Source organism: Acipenser ruthenus, chromosome 7, assembly GCF_902713425.1.
Source record: "Acipenser ruthenus chromosome 7, fAciRut3.2 maternal haplotype, whole genome shotgun sequence".
In the NCBI taxonomy this organism is placed as follows: Eukaryota; Metazoa; Chordata; class Actinopteri; order Acipenseriformes; family Acipenseridae; genus Acipenser; species Acipenser ruthenus.
In genome coordinates, this window is record NC_081195.1 from 57,190,425 (window position 1) to 57,212,029 (window position 21,605).

The 21,605-nt window shown below is 39.3% G+C and overlaps 1 protein-coding gene across 1 annotated transcript in view; it reads right to left on the minus strand.

Annotated features, from left to right (window-relative positions):
• LOC117414691 (semaphorin-3E-like) overlaps positions 1 to 7,978 on the minus strand; it is a 47,735-nt gene extending 39,757 nt beyond the window's left edge. The window contains exon 1 of the mRNA XM_034024457.3: positions 7,391 to 7,978. Within this exon, the coding sequence (XP_033880348.3) occupies positions 7,391 to 7,505 (115 nt within the window). The 5' untranslated portion in view covers positions 7,506 to 7,978. The remainder of the gene's footprint in view (positions 1 to 7,390) is intronic.
• Between the last annotated feature and the right edge of the window lie 13,627 nt (positions 7,979 to 21,605).

The following is a 21,605-nucleotide window of genomic DNA, read 5'->3' on the forward strand; positions in this document are numbered from 1 at the left end:
ATGTATTTACATTTCTTTAGGTCTTATTTATTTCTTTACTGTTTTGAAACAGCCACCGAGGTCCCTCAGGGCTGATGATGTCACATTGAACGAATATATGCCCATTCATAAATTGTATGCACAGATAATTTTGTATTGTAATATGCGATTAACTAGGACAACTGGCAAATACTTTTATGAATAGACCCCATAGTCTGTTATATCTGACTGTGCTGGGTAAATATTTAAACCAGTTAGGCTACTTCTAAACAAACTTGCAATTCCAGCATTATATCTACAGTTCTTCCCTTCCTTCTGCTTTATTTAAAAAAAACAGTCCTGTGATACCTCAGATCTGGACTATTTCATGGGATGGAGAACATAATTGATTTGTTATAATTTCTTCCACTTACAGGTGTATTACTTATGTTTTTTTTTTTGTTTGTTTTTTTTTTTTTTAAATTTAGTCGTTGCCAATTAGTTTTTATTGTTTTCTCCCTAATTTGAAATGACCAATTATTTTTATGCTCAGCTCACCGCTACCACCCCTGCGCTGACTCGGGAGGGGCGAAGATGAACACACGCTGTCCTCCGAAGCGTGTGCCATCAGCCGCCCGCTTCTTTACACTCTGCAGACTCACCGTGCAGCCTCTCAGAGCTACAGCGTTGGAGGACAACGCAGCTCTGGGCAGCTTACAGGCAAGCCCGCAGGCACACGGCCAGACTACAGGGGTCGCTGGTGTGCGGTGAGCCGAGGACACCCTGGCTGACCTAACCCCCCGGACGATGCTCGGCCAATTGAGCGCCGCCCCCTGGGAGCTCCCGTCCACGGTCGGCTGTGGAATAGCCTGGACTCGAACCGGCGACGTCCAGGCTATAGAGCGCATCCTGCACTCTAGCGAGTGCTTTTACTGGATGCGCCACTCGGAAGCCCCTACTTATGGTTTTAAATATGCATGTACCTAGATATTTTTTGTCAGGGGGTTGTATATGAATACAGTACAATGCTTTCCTTCTCTGGGCAAAAAATAAATACAGAATTATGCCAAATCCATTCAGTCTTGTCAGAAAGAAAACAGAGCTTTTGGCATGCAAATCATTTCTACAATATCATAGGTATGCTCTGATTATACTGCTGTTTAACAATGATACTATAAAAATATTTTCATTAATATATATATATATATATATATATATATATATATATATATATATATATATACACATACTGTATCTATATATATATAGATACATACTGTATCTATATATATATATATATATATATATATATATATATATATATATATATATATATATATATATTATATAAAAGAAAACATTCTACAAGCAGCATGATGTTCCTCTTTGTCGGTCAAGTCACTGGGGTTCCACTCATGTCATTTACCCCTCAGTGAACAGCAATTATAACAGTGGCTGTAGGCTTTGTGTTCAGGAAGCTATTTGGCAATGAAGTCTCGATGAGAAAATTAAAAACAAAGTTGTGTGTATGGGCTGAGGTAGATCCTGCAGTGTCTTTGAAAGCCTGAGCTTTTGAGATCAAGACAAGGGAGCAGAACTCAGTTGATCACTTTGAACCACAAAAGCAATTGGACATTCATTCTGCTAGATTGCTTTCATCTGTAATACTGGTAGCCTCATTAGAAAAATACAAACTGGTGCACAGTTACACTTTTAATGTACATTTATTAGATACAATTTAACAAAAAGAGACAGAAAAGCTGTTGCTCACTTAGTTCGATTTTGGAAAATTGTGGTCATATTACTTGGCATATCGTTCTGCAATCCACAATAACTTCAAGAAAAAGAAATGCAAACAATTATTATGGTATAAAATTATTATAGTATTGAAAGTTATATTTATTCCATGTAGACATGAAATTTAAACTAGTAGCCTTCCTGTAAGTTCATATCATTTAACTAAACATACTGAATAAAATCATAAGTAATATTAACTACAAATACTACTGTTTAAAGTCTCTGCCTGGTACTGCTTAAGGGGTGAACTTAGAAGCTGCTCTTTTTTGCAGCACTTAGTTGTGCTGAATGTTTTATTATTGTAAATACCCAACATTATTTGACAAGTGAAATCTCTCTGCCATTCGCTTTCATTGAGACTGTCTTGTGATAACACAACACAGTACAGTTTGGATAAACACCTGCCATGCAGGTCAAATGTAGTAGTTTTTTGTTTTTTAAAGAAGCACATATATTTATGTAGTTTATTCAACTGTCATCAATGTTATTGAAAGGATGAAATAAATTATCGTAGTTTAAACTAGTTAAACTATTTAGTGAATACACAGTAAAAGCTAAATAGAACAGTATGTATATAGTGCAGACATACTGAATAACCCAAGAGGGCTTTTAGTGTCTTTGGAGTACATTTTTTCAAGAGCTAAAAACTACAGCAATAATATTCATAGTGAAGGGTGTTTATCTGACCAAGTTACATTTAATGACTTTTCAACTAACCAAGCATGCAACTGTTATTACAGAACCCCAGTGCCATCAAGGATATATTGAGTATGAAAGTCAAAACAAGTTTAGATTATCATTACTGCAGTATAGATATAACATAAGGAAAGTACCCTTTCAGGTAACACTTTATTGGGCTTCATTAAGACTACATGACATTGTATAACTATGCTTAATTATCATTCACATAACATAAAATCAATTGAATAACATCATTTTTGTTTTATTATAGTAAGTATTGTGACAACATATTTGACCACAAGGTTTACGTGTAGTATGAAAATAAAGTTTCTCATGAAATAGTTGTTAAACATTCACAATAAAATGCTTACAGGATGGGATGTTTACCTTTTGCAAAAACATCAGTGTGAAAGAAATGTGTTGTAATGTATACTGTACATAATTATATCTATCTATCTATCTATCTGTCTATCTATCTATATATATATATATATATATATATATATATATATATATATATATATATATATATATATATATACCGCACGGCCTGTATAAAACATGACAGGCTGTGCGGTTCCCATGATATATACACCACACCTGGCCTTTAACCACCCCAGAAGTGGTATATATCATCGGAACTGCATGGCCCGAAGTGGTTTATACTGCTTATAACATGGCTACCTCTCATTTGTGGGAAGAAAAATAATTAAAATAATTAAAACACATTTAAATTAAGACAAAACCAGAATCTTTTATTATGTATACATCCGCAGTGTAATATAGTCCCAAATTTAATTCAATTCATTGTTCACATATTAAAAATAAATTGCACATGCTAGTTTGTTGTGAATTTCTGCATCGAAAGTGCCATCTCACTGGAAACTAGAGGACTGAGCACAAGCTGTGATGATGGGCAGAGTTTTAAATGTCACTAAGGAAGTAAGGGGAGCAGCTGCCATGGAGACTGAAGCCGGATCTTGAAGTGAGTTTGTTAACTCGTTATATGTGTGTGTCACAAAGATGGCTGCAGTGGGTGACGTCAGACCAGAAACAGGAAGTAACACACAGAGACTTGGGGTTTTGATGAAGCTGAGCGCGTGATCGCGCTCAGCATTGAATAATTAAACAACAGAAAAATAAAAGGTTTGAACACAAAACACACAGGACACGGCACTCGTTGCCAAAAAAAGACAAACAAAACGAACTATACAGACAAAACACGGTGAGCAGATTTAACTACTTATACTTTTACAATTATTACCTCCGTCTCCTATCCCGTTCTCCACTCACCGAACACACAACATATAACACACAAATGCACACAGGGGCGGGGCACATTGCCACAGTGTGGCACACATATTCTAGTACGTTTTCATCCTTTTGGATCTCAGAAGATGTTTTTGTTAGTTGTCGGACACCCTCGCGTCCAAGTCGTGCCAGACTAAGTTGATGGTCGAACCAGACTTTACGCACCAATCCGACCGCAGTGTCAGGGGACAGTTTCCCGCAGACGCTTAAAATCCAGGCCGGTAATTCGGGGGATGGTGTCTGGCTTTGTCGTTACCTGCTTTTCTAAGAGTTTTCCTGACTGACAGGAATACATTATTGCTGGTTTTAAACTCACTGTCAGCAGAGATGTTAAAACTTCTACTGTTAAAATATGTATTTGGTCCAGCTCAGCGTTATAAAACTGGAGACTGAATACTGGTCCACAGCTGAACTTCTTGCACTGGCATAAAATACTCTTATGTTGTTGAGATTCTCTGGATTTATTTCCAGAAAATTAATGTCCATATTTTTTGCTTTAAGTACATTAACCAGCCCATGCTGTAGTTTTTTTTTTGTTTCATTTAGCTGTTCCTCATGTTATGTGTCTACTCTTGCTGGTGCACTTATTTTATTTGTATTTTTTTTTTCAGATGGACTGCTGTCTTCACTCAGAAAGTTGGTGTTGTACCAGTTATGTGGAGTTTCATCCCCAAATATATTAAAGGAAATAGGTGAAATGCCACTCAATTTTGGCAATGGTTTTGTAACTAATAACAAATAAAATGGCAGTTGTCATGGAATTTAGAATGTAGTGGTGCGTAGTGATTTATTCAGTATGAAGCGGCTCATTAGTATGCAAGCCGTGCTATACGCTATATATATATATCATGTGATGCTGTTTAACCAATCAGAGGTTGTTATTTTTCCAAGCCGTGTTATAAAAAATATATATATATATTACTTTGCTAGTATCATTTTTTTTTTTTTTGTATTTTTTATTTGATATAGTTAAGTGTTGCCTTTAGACAATATGCATGATTATCACTAGTGATATGAACTGGCCTCAAAAACATTTCTGACTTATTAATCTGCTACATCGCAGATGTGTTCTATATGTTGTAGCTGCATGTTTTGTTTTGTTTTTTGTCACTGGAACACATTTCTGTATGCAGAGCTGTTCTTTCAGCACTACAAGCTCAAGGCAATTATCTCATAAACCTGCTTTATATCTGATTTATATACATCTGCAATAATATACAATAATATACAGAGCTCACACAAGACACAAGACAAGTTTACGTGCTCCTAAACACAAACACACTGTAGCTCCTCAATACGATATAGGACAGTATTGAAGGTATAACACGATTACGAGCAGGGTGCTTGGGGAGAGGAGAGAGGGTAGAGGGGGTATTTGTATTTTTTTTTTTTTTAAAGTCACTTAAAAATAAACTTCAAACCAGTTGTAGTGGACATCTGTTTTATTTGTTTGTTTTCCTGCAGTTTAAGTAACATTATATCAGTAAGTAGGTACTGACATCATCATTAAATTAAAATTCCATAACAATAGCAACACAAATTCTCACTCAACATATAAACTTTGCCAGTGTTATGAAAATGTTTCACTCTGGAACTGCTCGCCAGAAAAGCCTGGATGTTTGACAAATCAAAATGTTATTTGGATAAGTTATGCAAATTGTAGTCTATAATGATACATGTTGTTTTGTATTTTCTCTTACAGTGTATTTTATTAACTTTAAATGTACATATAGGACTTCTATATAATATAATAGGCAATTAGGCCAGATTGAAAGTAGTCCTTTTCAGCCTAATCTTGTAAGGAAAGCCACTTCACAGTGCAAACAAATAATCATGGGAGGTGGAACAAAAGGAGCTGCAAGTAAAGCCAAGCATGTACATCATAACTGTAAAATGTGACTTTATGACCAACCATCTCAACTTTCTTCAAAATATATCAATTAAGTCATTGGTTGGTTTAGGATTTTGACTCCTAGGCATCTGTCCCGGTGATGTCTTTTTCTGAGCAAATAGCCTTGTAAACAAACAATTGAAAGCACATATGAAACTAATCCACAGTTGGTTCAGCCCCACAAGCTAACTAAGATTTCAAGGATGTAAGGATGATAAATAATTGTGTTATTAAAGTTAAAATCTACTGGCAGATAAGCATAATACAAAAATGCACACATAACTCTAAAATAAATGGCTTCCCATCATTGTAAATGTATTACTAGACCACACATACAGGTATGAAGCTGGGTTCAGTCCATATACCACACTACTACTGCATATGGTGATGTCAATTTTTAGTAAACACGCCCAGACATCTTTATCATAGCATGACTGGAATTCATGCAATTCCATACTGTACAGCAGAGCTTGATAAAGGTTTCAGTAACTACATTCCACACTTGATCTGAACCTGAACCATTTTGTTTCCTTATCTTATGTGGCATCGCAGCACTTAGGCTTACACCTATATCTAAATCACTGTATCCAAAATTACAGTGTGCTGCTTGCTGGAGCTTGCAGGCTTGACTGGTTGATTTCTTCATATGGGCATTGTACACATTCCCAATCTGAAACAAGCTGGTAGCTGTTTAATAAACTACTTAATAAAGAGACATTGGGGGGCATATACACAGGCTGCTTTTAAAGCTTCCAGAAATGGGCAGGTTGACATGGAAAGCACCTACAGTGGAAAGGATTAAGATAGCGAGGTGCTGGAGAGTGAGATTTACTGTGTATATATATATATATTGTATAGCATAATTCATCATGTTCTTTTTCTGCCATACTTTACTATACCTCTCTGCTTATTATACATCTCATACCATTCCACCTCAAGGAAAACAGAACCTGAATGTGTTGACTGCAAAATTATGGAATACTCTGCCTTTGTTTGTCAGGGAAGCTGGGACTGTTACAGTATTCAAGTCAAGACTAAAAACATACTTTTATAAAATGGCTTTCATATCTTAGTGGGCTTTAATGTAACTTCAAAATTGCTGCTTTTGTATTATTATGTGTATACTAAATATGTTATTTAAGTGGTCTGATTGTGGCAGTTGTATGTGTGACATGCTATACAAATGTATTGTGGTTTGTTCTTTTTTTCTGCTATGTACTGTACAGTGCTTTGCAATACTTTTGTATAAAAAAGAGCTATATACATGCAATAAATAAATAAATAAATAAATAAATAAATAAATAAAATAACACTAGCATTACTGCATGATGCCTAATAAACCAGAAGCCAGACAACCTGAATGAACCTGGATATGTATACTAGAAACAATCTGTCCTACTTAAGTTATGAGTTTTTAGCATGTTTCTCATCACAACAATGTGGCATATTAATTACAGATGTAAAGAAATATATGAGAGATGCACTGATTTGGCAAATATTTAATAGAGGTAGAGTAAAGTATAATGCAGGTGAGATATTATTATAATTATTATTCAGTTGTCAGTGCTGAATGCAAATAATACACTGCAGTTCATTTCAAAGACTCATAGCAGATAATGCACATCTTTGTTACTGTCTTTTATTTGTATTATTACTTAGTTTCTAAATACTGCTGTAAGAGGAGAGATTGCAAGTTTTTTTTGTCTTTCTGTGCAATATATAGTATGTGACCCCCTTGGCACTTTCACCTACCTCTGTGAGATAGTCGTAACCTTGGTCGGCTGCTATGGGCTGCCAGCACTCCACTCCCAAGAAACAACCAAAAGCGAAACAGCACTGAAGTGAGCACCTTCTGTGCCACTGCCATCCTGTTACTGTGTCACTTGTATCTCTTGTCACGGTTCCTTAAATCACTTTCATTCAGTTCACTATATTAAACAAGTCCATTTGAAGGAGTGAATATAAGTTGCTTTAAACCTGAATACAATGTCAAACTAATAGTTCCTTGTAATGGGTTGCTTCTTTCTCTCTCGATAGGAGCATTCTGGAGTATCACTCATCCTTTTATCTGTTGTCTTCTGCTTCCAATAACTGCGAGGCTTGTCCCAAATACCAATGAGCAACCCTTGTTAATGTTTTGTTATTTCTTTCTGGGTGCATGGCAAACAGCATTTCAAAGCTTCTCCTCTGGTTTATTTGTCAGTTGGTTGCAGCCCCATTTACTTGCCAAAAAAACCCTGGTAATTAGAAGAAAGCAGCCTCCTCTCCCTTGCTGAGTCTCAGTGCGTCTCAGATCCAGAAGCTCCACCCAGCAGGGATGCAGCAGTCCCCACTAGAGAGGTTCAGTGGGAATTGAAGTAAGTTCTGCAGCCAAGACATATTTCTCATCCACGTGCCATTCACTGATCCGCCCTTTCTTTTCCACTCTCTCAGATCCCCTGGTGTCTAGGGCTGGGGCCAAGGTTTTACTGCTCAGATTATGACAGCACTTCTCTTGGGCAGCATGTTTCTTTTAACAGAAGCAACTCTGATTCGATTTTAGAAAGCGAGTAAGAGAGGCTTTTGTGAGACATGTGCTCTGTGTCAACACAGTGTGTGTGTGTTTATACAGAGCCTACACCCCATGTATACACAAATACTTTTACAATCAGAAGGATTGATTGATTACAATTAGCAGATGATAAACACTTTTGTGGACAATTTTTACAAATGGAAATGATATTTAGATAAGTAAATTGCAGTCTGTCATGATATATGATATATTTGTCTAGCAATTGCAGGGAGCATATTTTAGAACATGTTTTTAAATCATACCATGTGAAGTAGTTTTCCAGACACCGACAGGTACAACGTTTTTTCCAAATAAATATATTTTGTTTTCTCAAAAGACTAGAAAGAAAAATGTATATCTTTGTGACGGGGTGCCCGCCCCTTGTGTGTATTTTATTTATGTAAGTATTCATTTGTTGTTGCTATTATTATTATTATTATTATTATTATTATTATTATTATTATTATTATTATTAGTAGTAGTATTAGTAGTAGTATTAGTAGTCGTAGTAGTCGTAGTAGTATGTATATATATAGTGTGTTTGTGTGCGGGCGGATGAAAGCCGACATGGGAGGACTATCTGCCGCTCCCACCTCCACCACCAGAGGAGCTGGAGGTACCTCCACCACCAGAGGAAGAGGAGCTGCAGCTGATTAGGCCCACACGGCCTGGGGTTGCCTGTCCCACACCGCCTGGGGCTGCCATGCCTGCAACGCCTAGGGCTGCCGAGCCTGCACCGCCTGGGAATGCCTTTACACAATCGCCTGGGGATGCCTGTTTGCCAGCGCCTGGGGATGCCTCCAAGTCACCGCCTGGGGATGCCGCCAAGTCATCGCTCGGGGATGCCTGCATGTCACTGCTTGGGGATGCCTTCAAGTCACCGCCCAAGGATGCCTGCACAACACCGCCCGGGCATGCCAGCACGACACCGCCTGGGGATGCCTCCATGTCACCGCCTGGGGATGCCAGCACGACACCGCCTGGGGATGCCAGCATGACACTGCCCGGGGATGTCGTCACGATGCCGCCTGGGGATGCCTCCACGACACAGCCCGGGCATGCCAGCACGACACCACCTGGGGATGCCAGCATGACACCGCCCGGGGATGTCGTCACGACGCCGCCTGGGGATGCCTCCACGACACCGCCCGGGCATGCCAGCACGACACCGCCTGGGGATGCCAGCATGACACCGCCCGGGGAAGTCATCACGACACCGCCCGGGCATGCCAGCACGACACCGCCTGGGGATGCCAGCATGACACCGCCCGGGGATGTCGTCACGATGCCGCCTGGGGATGCCTCCACGACACCGCCTGGGCATGCCAGCATGACACCGCCCGGGGAAGTCGTCACAACGCCGCCTGGGGATGCCTCCACGACACCGCCCGGGCATGCCAGCATGACACCGCCCAGGGATGTTGTCACGACGCCGCCTGGGGATGCCAGCATGACACCGCCCGGGGATGTCATCACAACACCGCCCAAGGGGGTGTTAACTCCAGCAACAGCCTTTACGCCACTAGAAAGTCTGGGGCCGGAGCCCCAGAAAAGGAAGTCATCAGCTACCGAGCACGAGGGAGAAGTGGAGCTCCCGCTGCTGTCTTCATGGCCAGGGGCTCCCCTCCCGAGGTCGCTGACGGAGGGCCTGGAGCTGTCGCTGTCGGAGAGTCCGGATCTTTCACTGTCGAGGGGCCTGGAGCTGTTGCTGTCGAGGGGTCGAGCTATCGCTGTTGCAGAGTCTGGAGCTGTCGCTGTCGGAGAGTCCGGAGCTGTCGCTGTCGGAGAGTCCGGAGCTGTCGCTGTCGAGGGGTCTAGAGATGTCGCTGTCGGAGAGTCCGGAGCTGTCGCTGTCAAGGGGTCTGGAGCTGTCGCTGCTGGAGAGTCCGGAGCTTTCGCTGTCGAGGGGTCTAGAGATGTCGCTGTCAGAGAGTCCGGAGCTGTCGCTGTCAAGGGGTCTGGAGCTGTCGCTGTTGGAGAGTCCGGAGCTTTCGCTGTCGAGGGGCCTGGAGATGTCGCTGTCGGAGAGTCCGGAGCTTTCGCTGTCGAGGGGCTGGAGATGTCGCTGTCGGAGAGTCCGGAGCTTTCGCTGTCGAGGGGCCTGGAGCTGTCACTGTCAGAGAGTCCGGAGCTGTCGCTGTCGAGGGGATTGGAGCTGTCGCTGTCGGAGAGTCCGGAGCTGTCGCTGTCGGAGAGTCCGGAGCTTTCGCTGTCGAGGGGCCTGGAGCTGTCGCTGTCGGAGAGTCTGGAGCTGTCGCTGTCGAGCGGTCTGGAGCTGTCGCTGTCGGAGAGTCCGGAGCTGTCGCTGTCGAGGGGCCTGGAGCTGTCGCTGTCGGAGAGTCTGGAGCTGTCGCTGTCGAGCGGTCTGGAGCTGTCGCTGTCGGAGAGTCCGGAGCTGTCGCTGTCGAGGGGTCTGGAGCTGTCGCTGTCGAGGGGTCTGGAGCTGTCGCTGTCGGAGAGTCCGGAGCTGTCGCTGTCGAGGGGTCTGTAGCTGTCGCTGTCGAGGGGCCTGGAGCGGTCGCTGTCGGAGGGTCCAGAGTGGTCGCTGCCGGAGAGTTCAGAGCTGTTGCTGTCGGTGAGTCCGGAGCTGTCGCTGTCAAGGGGTCTGGAGATGTCGTGTGTTTCGGAGGGTCCAAAGCTGTCACTGCCGGAGGGTCCAGAACCACTGCTGCCTGGGGGTCGAACCTCCACTGCTAAGGGGTGTAGAGCTGTTGCCTCCTGAGGACAGGCTCCTACCCTGTACTGCACCATCCAGGGCTATTGAGCCTGCTTCGCCTGGGGTCGTCGGCTCTGCTTCGCCTGGGGCCGCCGGCTCTGCTCCGCCTGGGGTCGCCGGCTCTGCTTCGCCGTTGCCTGGGGTTGCATGCTCATCGTTGCCTAAGGACGTCTGCATGCCTCCGCCGAGGGCTGCCACCTGCATGCTACTATGCCTCCGCTCCCACCCTAGAATGTGAACTGGAACTTTTGGGGTTTTAAGGGGGGAGGTGGCCGTTGGGCCATGTGTGCTGCGCACAAGGGTGGGGGGCGGGGTCATTTTAATTTATTATTTGAGACCGCCGAAAATGTGTAATGTATAGTCAGTGTTGATGGGGCCAATGCCCCATCCCAAAAATCTTTCCTGCCACAAATATAAAAGGACCCATTCTCACCTCATTAGGTGGAGAGAGTGAAGGAGAGAATGAGCGAATGCTACCGACCAGCGAAAAAGGTACTCGTTACAAGAAAGCATATTAGATATTAGATATAAAGATCTTTTAAAATGCAGTTTGAGAGATCTCTAAATGATAATTTGGCTTGCCATAGAACTTCTATATAGTGTATGTTAACCATGCATTTTAAAGTTTTAGATTTTTTGAAGTCAAGGCTGGGAGTTTTACACATAGGAGGTTTTAGCAGTTGGGTGTGAACTTGAAATAAAAAAGTGCCTGTTCAATAGACCCATTTAAAAAGAAAAAAGATCAATAGGCTTAATTAAAGAAAAAGTACAAGCTTCGAAAACAGCACTTGTGTGTTAATGTCTAGGACAGTATACTGTTATAGAAATTGCTGGCTGAAATTCCCATTATTCACTCTGACAAGGACAATCAGATTTTTCTTAGAAATTGAACTCTTATAAATTACTTATTAAAAGAAAAATCAGTTCCTTTTTATTCATAATGATGTTTTGCATGGTTCTCAAACTTTTATTTAAAGGAGATGGAAGTAAAAGCAAAGGGAGAAACTAACTGCTGTGGTTGGACTTTGTCATCCAAACAAGTGTAGCTCTGTTATACAGTTGTGAAGTACAATGTACAGTGTTGGCAACTAGAGCCCTAACCTGTCTGGTGTGCAAAGTCAGAGAATAGACATAATGCAGGGGAGAGTGTAAGATGTCAGGGTAGAGAGGTCCAGGGGAAAAAGTCACTTTTAGAGACAGTACAAGACTGACCTCATTGGTATAAGGAGGCCATGCAGGTGCAGCAATACCTACAATATTGGACTGGTAAGTACAAACTCCCTCCAAACGAGCACAGTCTTTGTTTGTACCTTAAATCGCTTCATCCTGTTGAACCTCCATCTGCATTTGGAACACCTGGATGCAACTCTCAAGGTTAACTCTTTGCTGCCTAGTGTACAATATATTTGACATTGAGAAAACAGGCATTAAATAGGTATGGGAACATACTCAGGGCACTTATATATAGACACACTGCTTTGTGGTTAAACTGCTGGTTGGGTAGTGGAGCAAGTGATACATGGCAAAGTTACCTTTGGCCACTTGCACACTAGATGACATCCTTCATGCTGTAAATTGTAAGCATTTTTAATACAAACTTATGAAGGAACCAGCATCTTTATCACATCGTTATCACAATATCTCTATAGCATTTTCTTCTTCTTCTTCTTCTTCTTCTTCTTCTTCTTCTTCTTCTTCTTCTTCTTTCTAATTATTATTATTATTATTATTATTATTATTATTATTATTATTATTATTATTACCAATAATAATAATAATAATAATAATAATAATAATAATAATAATAATAATAATAATAATAATAATAATGTTTCCATTAATTTATTCATGTTGATTCCAGGCTGTTCTATATACTAAAATAAATAACTTCATAAATATTTCAGCCTTTTCTTGCTGGCTGCTCTGTTACAATACATCAAATACCTTTGACAGTTTTGCCCAAAACTGGCAAAGTTTGTCTCCTGCAATGGCCCTGCAAAACTCTGAATTCCCCTTTATTTGGTTTTTGGCATGACTTGTGAGTCTACAGAGGTTTGGCTTTAACTTTTAAATGCAGCATTTAGGTTTAACATTTTGGAACCACTTGTATTTTATGGTATTGTACTTTCCATTTATTTGGGTGTGGTTCTGGCAACACTACTTTGATTGTGCTCTTTATTATGTTACCACTGGAAACTGTTTCCATGGTTTGGCTTAAAAATGTATTTACCATCACCAAATATTACCATGTCACTGCCTATTTGCACTATAATGTATCTGCACATATAGTACACATCAAAATATCAAAATGAAAATACAACCCATCAGAAAAGCACTAATATGCTAAGGCAGGATAAATGTTGGTATTGTAACGATCACGGCCAACCTGTTACCTGCTGTCTGCTAGAGGAAGCTACCAGGGGAATCCTGGGAAGAATATGCAAATAATGTAAATAATCACAAACGACACTAGGATTTGGGGGAAAGGTGTTCTTTATTACAGTTATTTTGTTGTTTAATTTTTATTCGTGATTGGATTTATTGTTCCTTTTATTGAGCTATATGATTCAGAGATTGTTGGCTTAGTTTTGTTGTTCACCCATGTTGTGGTGTGTGCCGCCCTGAAAGCCTGTACAATGTTAATCTGTGGGGGTGGGGTGGTACTTAACTGCTTGGCTGGCTGGTGGTTTGCCTGCTTTTGATAAAGAGAGCTATCTCCGTCCGCTTCTCTCCTTTGGGTAACAATAGCGCTACAATATTTAAACAAAAATTCACAATGGCACCCAATTGCTTGGTATTAAAACAAAAATTGAAGGCATGTGTGTGTCATTTTAATGTGTCACCATGTTTGTACTTTGTATTGTGTTTTAATTTTATAAAGCTGTCTATTGTATTTCAATACTGTAGCATTCCAACTGTAATCTATATTTTCATCTGCAGCCATTGTTTGAGTGAAGTGCAGCGAAAACAATATGTCAAAAAAATGCTTTGTTCTTTTTTCTCACAAAACAACATGACATAAAAAAACAAACACAGAACATGAACTGCACTTTTTTTTTGTTGCCTCTATATGCATTTAATACCATCACATATTCCAGGGTCAGCAACACAAACCATCATATAACAGAATACATTAAGAAAACAAAAATCACAAGTTATAGTAGGCCTATGAGGTCATTTCTTTACAAACATATATTTACATAGATACATATTTTTGTTTATTAAATTAACATATCACACACACACACCATCAGTAGATCTACCAGAATTTGTTATTGCTCTTTTTTACGTTACTGAGACTAATGATTATTAATCTAAAATGTAAAAGCGGGTGTTTGTGTGGTTCCAGACTACTTTTATTTCAATAAAAGTAGGGCTGATTTGTGGAAATTGTAACTTCAGTTCTCTGCGTTGTATTTCTCCTCTCATTTTGCAGGGCCTTTTGTGATTTGCGTAAGAGAAACCGCAAACTGGAAAGCTGCACAACTTTCATAGCTTCTCAGAACACCTAAGCATTAGATGTGATCTACCCCCAAGACATATTTTATCTATCTCATATTAAATGCTCACAAATGCTTTTTGATCAAACTCAATAATGCTTTTTTTCACATTTTTTTTTAAAAAATCTACATCAATGTAAAACTATTGTCATGCACATCGATTAGCAGCCTGCAGTTCTTGGAGACCCAAGCTGCGCCTTCTGGTGGTTAACTGTACATTGTACATTTGCAGACTACCAGAGCAGCCACTGTAAATAGCATACAAAAGGAGTGGTTTAGTCAAGCTATATTATCTTGTTGTATCACTGTGAGCCCCCCCAAATAATTTTTTTTGTATTTCATTTTAGTGTAGTGGAGTACTAATAAAGTCAGCGTCTTAATTTGAGCCACCAGAGTTCATCTTGTTTACTCCAAAAAACTATTGATGCAACAGAAAGAGCACGCGTGTAAATATCAGGAATGATGTCACATTTCCATGAATTGCTGTTTTGTGACCACTAGGGGAATCAGTCAATACTTCTGTTAACATATTACTCACATATTTATTACTCACTATGCAAACTTAGTGCAATGTATATATTTTTTTATTATCGGTAACAATAATCTAAAAATGCGTGGCGTGGGTCTCCAGGGTCAAGGAGTGGAATTGACAACCCCACTCCATAGAGCGATCTCTCTGATAACGAGGAGGAGGGGTGGATGGAACAAAAAAAAAACAGCATGTTTGAAAAAGTTAAAGGCTGATTTAAAGATTTTAATTTGATTTGAAAGGCAGTTGTCTCGCCCCCAGAATTCAGGGAAGCATCTAATAAAATAAAGTTGCAAAAACTAAGGCAGTTTATTGTAATATATGTGAGAAATAATGTATGCCAAAATTTGACAATGGATTCTTTGTCCTGAATGAAACAGAAATAATGCAATGCAGTAACAGTGTGCACTGTATCAGGATCACTCTGCAATTCTAAATCCACAATGTTGTCATAGCTGGTGCACTAACTGCTGTTATATGATATAATAATTGTATGGCATTGGCATTATCAAACTTAAGGTACAGAATCTAAAAAACAATATGATAAGCCCACATTATAGGGAAAGTGTTATCTTGAAAAAAGAGTAAAACTAAATGTCTATGAAAAGTATGTAGCAAAAGAAGCAGATTTCTATGTGACATCTTAATATAGATCAAATAAGGTATACTGTACATCATATAACATAAATCACGGATTGTTGTAAATGTTGGATATGACTGTACTGTACTGTCTAAACAGAACATTGCCAATAACACCTCCCAATAAATATCCTTAAGCAACTGATACTTTACTATCTGAACCATTTAAGGATTAACTGAGGGTGAAGTGAAAGAAAAAACAGTACACTCAACAAGAAAAAAAACCCCACAAAACTAAACAGACATTTTTTATGTATATAGCTTTGAAGGTTATCTGAATCTTTGATCTTTGTGGTTCATCTGGGCAAAATCAAAGCACACTAAACTGACTCCTCTGGTCTCTAATTAAACTGAACATTTGGTATTACTTATATGTGAGTCTAGCTATTTATTCTTCATACAGTACTGACCATCTACATCTTCTAAACACACATATGATCAAAACGCTTATGCGCACACACCCTTGTCTTGAAGCCACAACACACACTCTTTATTGAGCAAACCTTTTTAACATCCCTTTTTAACATCTGATATACAACTAAAAAGAAATGTTCACAAAATATGCCTTGACATATAATTTAAAGTTTCTGAGTTCAATTTAGCTGGGCCTATTTACACACACCATCTGCCTGACAGCTAACTAGGTTAAGCATTTAAAATAACATGAACATGCTTATTAATTAAAATATTTGAAAAGTTGTTCATTAAACAGTAAGTGATTACATATGTTTAGATGCTAAGCTATAGTTAAGAAGTTAATGTAAAATAGCTTGTGAGTTCCTCGTTTTAAAGGGAATATCAGCCCCATGTTTTAGCATTAAATAAATGTCTCCAAAAATCCTGAAGGCTGCAAATAAGCAACATGTTTGTGTTTTTCAAAATAGGCAGTGCTTTATTGGAACCAACTCTAAATTGTTCTCATGCATAAAACATATGTTGTGGGTTTCAGAACAGCTGCTCACACTACACTACTGGATTGTTTGGCAAAGCTGAACACAGTTTGTCATTAGAAGGCCTGGATGCTGCTAATTTCGACTAAGAAATAAATAGGTTCCTTTTCCATTTGTTTGGTAACTAGATTGTATTCTCCTAAGCTATGCTACAGTATTAAAAGCAAACCAATCACCACTGGAGCCAACACTCCATCTACATTTATATCTCCTTTTAGTGCCACATCTTATGTTGTTTTCTTCTTTAAGACCTTATTGTTACTGAATACGGATTCAGCTGCAGTGCTTTTTTATTGTGTCTCAAGTGGTCAGTTTGGTTACTGTTGGGCTTGCAAATGATAGATAGTTCAGAAAAAATAAGTTACGTGTGGATGACTTGTCACTTTTTTTCTTGAAGTGTAGAGGGTTGCCAATTAAATTTGATAGTTGCACGTATTACAGCTCAATCACTTGAAGACAGAGAAGTCATCTTTCCCCCAGTAATTTACTGCATATACATTAAAGTTCAACCAATCAAGCCATTAACAGTGAGAGAGACACAACCATGAGGTAAAGACGTAGGGATTTACTTTCTTCTAACCAAAATGTGATTAAGATGTAGATAATATACAAGTGTTTAAATATGACAGCTAATTTATTGGAGTTCATATCTTGAAGCCACTTCGAGCTGCTTGGTCTTTACATACAAAATCTTCTCCAAAGCAAAGTGAAGGAAGATGGTAATGATTACATCCATGTTGTAACACAGCTAGGTTATTTAAGGATCTCAAAAGTATTTAATTACAATTTTAAAGGATAGTAGAAATTCATAATTGGTCACACTTTAAAAAAAAAACCTGTTTATGTGAACTCTATAGACAAGAGAAGTTGCCCTAAGACTTTTAAAAAACACAATCATAAAGTATAGCATAAAATGGGGAAAGTTAACATGGTACAAAATGAAAAGCAGTGACCAAAGGGGATGTTTTACTTTAGGAGGTCATTTAGTGACCGCAAAGTGTTATTATAGGGCAGCAGTGTGGAGTAGCGGTTAGGGCTCTGGACTCTTAACCAGAGGGTCGTGGGTTTAATCCCAGGTGGGGGACACTGATGCTGTACCCTTGAGCAAGGGTAATTGTATGTAAAAAATAATGTGATACCTTGTAACAATTGTAAGCCACTCTGGATAAGGGTGTCTGCTAAGAAATAAATAAATAATAATTATATGCATAATTAGGGGTCTACTTAAATCACAGATAATTTACATAATTGTCTCAGATAGGTTATGGAATAAAATTAGGACATTTCACAGACCTGTTTAAACATTAAATAAACCTAAGTAGATAATATTTAAATAGTATATAAAAGCCTAAAAACAGTGGTACTCACTTCTTTACTAAAATGGAGTGCTGTCATTTGTTAAAGGCAAGCATGCAACATCCCCAGCAGTTGCAGCTGACATTCTCTGTCTCTGTGGTGTGAAGACCACACATTGAGACTGCACGTTCTACATCCACTGAATTGGTTGGGCTTGTAAGGTAAAGTTTTGCCAAGTTATACAGATGTGGAAATCGATTAGAAACAGTCACAAAAACTTCGTTAGCCAAGGACATCTGGCATTCTTTAATAAAGGCCATTTATGCAGCACATTCATTGTCATGTTGTTTGTCCCAATCCAGGAATTTATTTATTAGTACCAAGTCAAAAGAAAGAAAATGTGCCTATTTTCTAAAATTCTAACTGTGTTTAAAAAGTAAGCAGCAGGTTGTTTGAAGTGAGGTGGCTGTGTTAGATCGTACCTGTAGTACTGATTTAACTTGGCTACAACAGACAGGAATACTTTCTTTCTGCGCTGACTTTCAAGTTTGTTTTCTGAAAGCTGTCATTTGTTTTACGTTCTGTTTAGCAGCCTCTGTAGTAGCCTTTCATTTAATGTGTGATTCTGAAGCTAAATAGCAATCGATTGTATTTTCTCCAAAGTCACATTACAAGATGTGCAAAACAATTTACCTCCACCTGCATGTAAAGTTTCTTAGGGAAATTTCTTTACTCAATCCTCAGCCGAAATATACTTTGCTTTTTTTGCTTTGTTGTCCAGTTTTGGTATTTTACCCCCAATGCTGAAAACTAGATTTTAGCAACCTAAATTAAAATAACAATGCACCACTGACTTTGGCACACCTCCTACTGTACAGTACAGGTCACAGAAAAGTCAATACGCTTTGGTGTATTTTTTTAAATGTTATTTGCAATGCACACAGGATGGCAAAGGAATAAAAAAAAACAACCTATCTACAGAATTAAGATACGTAGTTTGTGTCGGTGTGCTTTTATGCAAAATAAAAGTGATTGCTGCTTGTGAAGAAGTCCTGTTTCACATTCCTGTTCTTTCCAAGTCATTACATTGGTGTTCAGAAGTGGGATGGATCAGAAGCTGTGGAAGGTGAAGGGAGTGCTGGAGGAAGCATGCAGTTGTAGACTAAGCTTCAAGTTCTGGACTGCAATCCAGTTTACAAGGTATTCACTAACCTAATTACATTAAAAAACATCAAAATTCATGTTTGAGAGAGGCTAAGTGGTACAGTAGGCTACTTGTATTAGCCAGCTTTTCACCTCTTGAGGCCTTAGTTCAAATTTTGTTCAGATCACATGTGAAATGAGTTTGGGAGTCTCAATTTAGCACCCATGGGGAAAAAACACTAGGCCGGGAAATTACCTCATTGTTCAGGCAGCCATAAAAAAAAAGCTGCTGGGCAATTTCAAATTAAAGCTGTCAAAGAAAAAGGACGACTCAGAAAGTGTCTTACATGACCCAGAAAGTGAAATTCAGGGTCCATACTTACCTCTAATTGGAGCGTGTGGTGCAACACTGCTCTATGTGACGGAACAGGATTTAAAACACTATACATGTAAAATAAGTTTCTTACCATATGGAGTGAAGCAGAACAGACGGAAAAGATTTTGTCATTAAACAAGTTAATACATATGTATTTAATGTCCTCTTTTTAAACACAGAAGAGATTATTCTTACAATATTAAAGCTGGTAGAATATGCAGTAGGTGCAGTATTTATAGCTTCTTAAAATTGCATGTTAAGTTCAACCAGCAGCTTTCATTCAACGGCTTAAATACAGGTAGTGGGCAAAAAAATGGAAACACCTGGGTAAATGAGGGACACCAAGTATATTGAAAGCAAGGACTTCCACACAGGTGTGGCTCATGCGTTAATTAAATAAATACATTCCAGCATGCTTAGGGTCATGTATAAAAATGCTGGACAGGCCTGGTTGCCTATAATTATGGCTAGCATGGCTGCAAGAGTGACTTTGAAAGAGGGGTGATTGTTGGGGCGCGTTTGGCAGGAGCTTCAGAGACCAAGACAACTCAACTTGCTGATGTTTCACGAGCAACATTGTCTAAGGTGATGTCGGCATGGAACTCCGAGGGAAAGACATCATCATCAAAGGGCAACAGTGGGTGGAAGCGCATACTCCAGGATCGTGATATCCGTGTATTAATTCGAAGTGCAAGGCAAAACAGGCGAGCAATTTCAACCTGGGGCGCGAGCAGCAAGTTTCATCAAAAACGGTCTGCCGAGAACTCCACAGAGCGGGATACCATAGTGACCCAACGCCCTATTAACTGACTTTACATGGGTGTTTCCATTTTTTTGTCCACTACCTGTAGCTCAAATGTTTTCTGACTCAACCAACATTATTTGATCAGAACACATTTCTGATGTTATTTCTTAGTCAATAATACTACTTTGATTCTCCATACAATAAAAAGATAGATGGTATATATGTCAAGTAAGCCACATGCTAGATATAACAACAAAATTGTATTTTGGGATTGATTCAAACTGTTTGAGGCATGCAAGTTGAGAGGTGTGGGGTCGAAGTACAACAATGTTTTAGTGCTTTAGTGCTTCAGCATCCCCCACTGGTAAGGTGTCCAGGCAGAGACTAGCCTGGCTGGGCTTCAGCTACAAGATGAAGTAGCTTGGTTACTTTGTTGGCAGAGGAAAAGAGGTCATTGGCATCAACAGTTAAATAAATTAATATAGAAATCAAGAAATAAACTGTAAAAAATTTAAAGTTGTCACATTTGTCTACTAACGGTACAGTATTCACATGTTGTTTTCACTAAAAAGCTAATTCCCAACATTCTGAGAATAACATTAGGTTTTGTTTTTTATGTTACTGTGTGTCCAAAACACTTTTCCAAATAAAACATGTTTATCCATTGTCTACTACCTTTCTAGTCAAGACCGTTTGATATTCCCTGTTAGACCCACCAGATTCAGGACATCTGAAGGGGATTAGGTAAAGCCAATTCTGTTAAATACTCGACGACGAATATAGACGACTCCCTGGTGCCAGACAGTCTAGAGTTTCTCACAAACAAGACTTAAGAAATAAGGTTGTGATCCCCAGCATGAAGAAAAAAAGGCAAGCTTCGAAGTTGTATAACTGTGAATCTTGGCAGTTCCTGTTTTAAGATGAACTGCACTTTTGTTTAATTTATACCATCACATTAAAAAAGTAGTGAACATGCCCTCTACTTTGTCCATTACCCTTTGTAATTTATTGCTAGGGGTTGAGGTTAGGATTTTACTTAATATATTTATGCAAATAACTTTCTCTATACTAATTTGCTGTTGTGGTATGGTGGTAACAGACCCATTTTGGTTAATATTGCAATGGCATCAGAGATCGCTGATGGGATCTTCATGGAGCCTCTTGAACCCTTCTGGAGGACTTGGAGATAAGGTTATGTCTTAGGTTACATAACATACTCCTGGGCCTCCAAGGTGGTATATTCTCTCTATATTTATTTTCTATTGCTAAAAATGGCATGTTAATTGGGAGATATTTCTTGTGTCTGTAAATTGAAAAATGGCCAATATATGTTTTGTTGTGTGAGGAGCTTTTGGAGCTGACTGTTCTCCTCTTTATTTTAGGAAGTTCACATGGAGACATGGTCCCCATGGAGTCATATTGCTCATCCTAGTCTATTAATGTTCTGTATCTCTGATAATGGTACACAGAAACTTTCTTTAGTTTGTAGAATAGGTTATAGAATAGAATGGTAGTTTGTAGA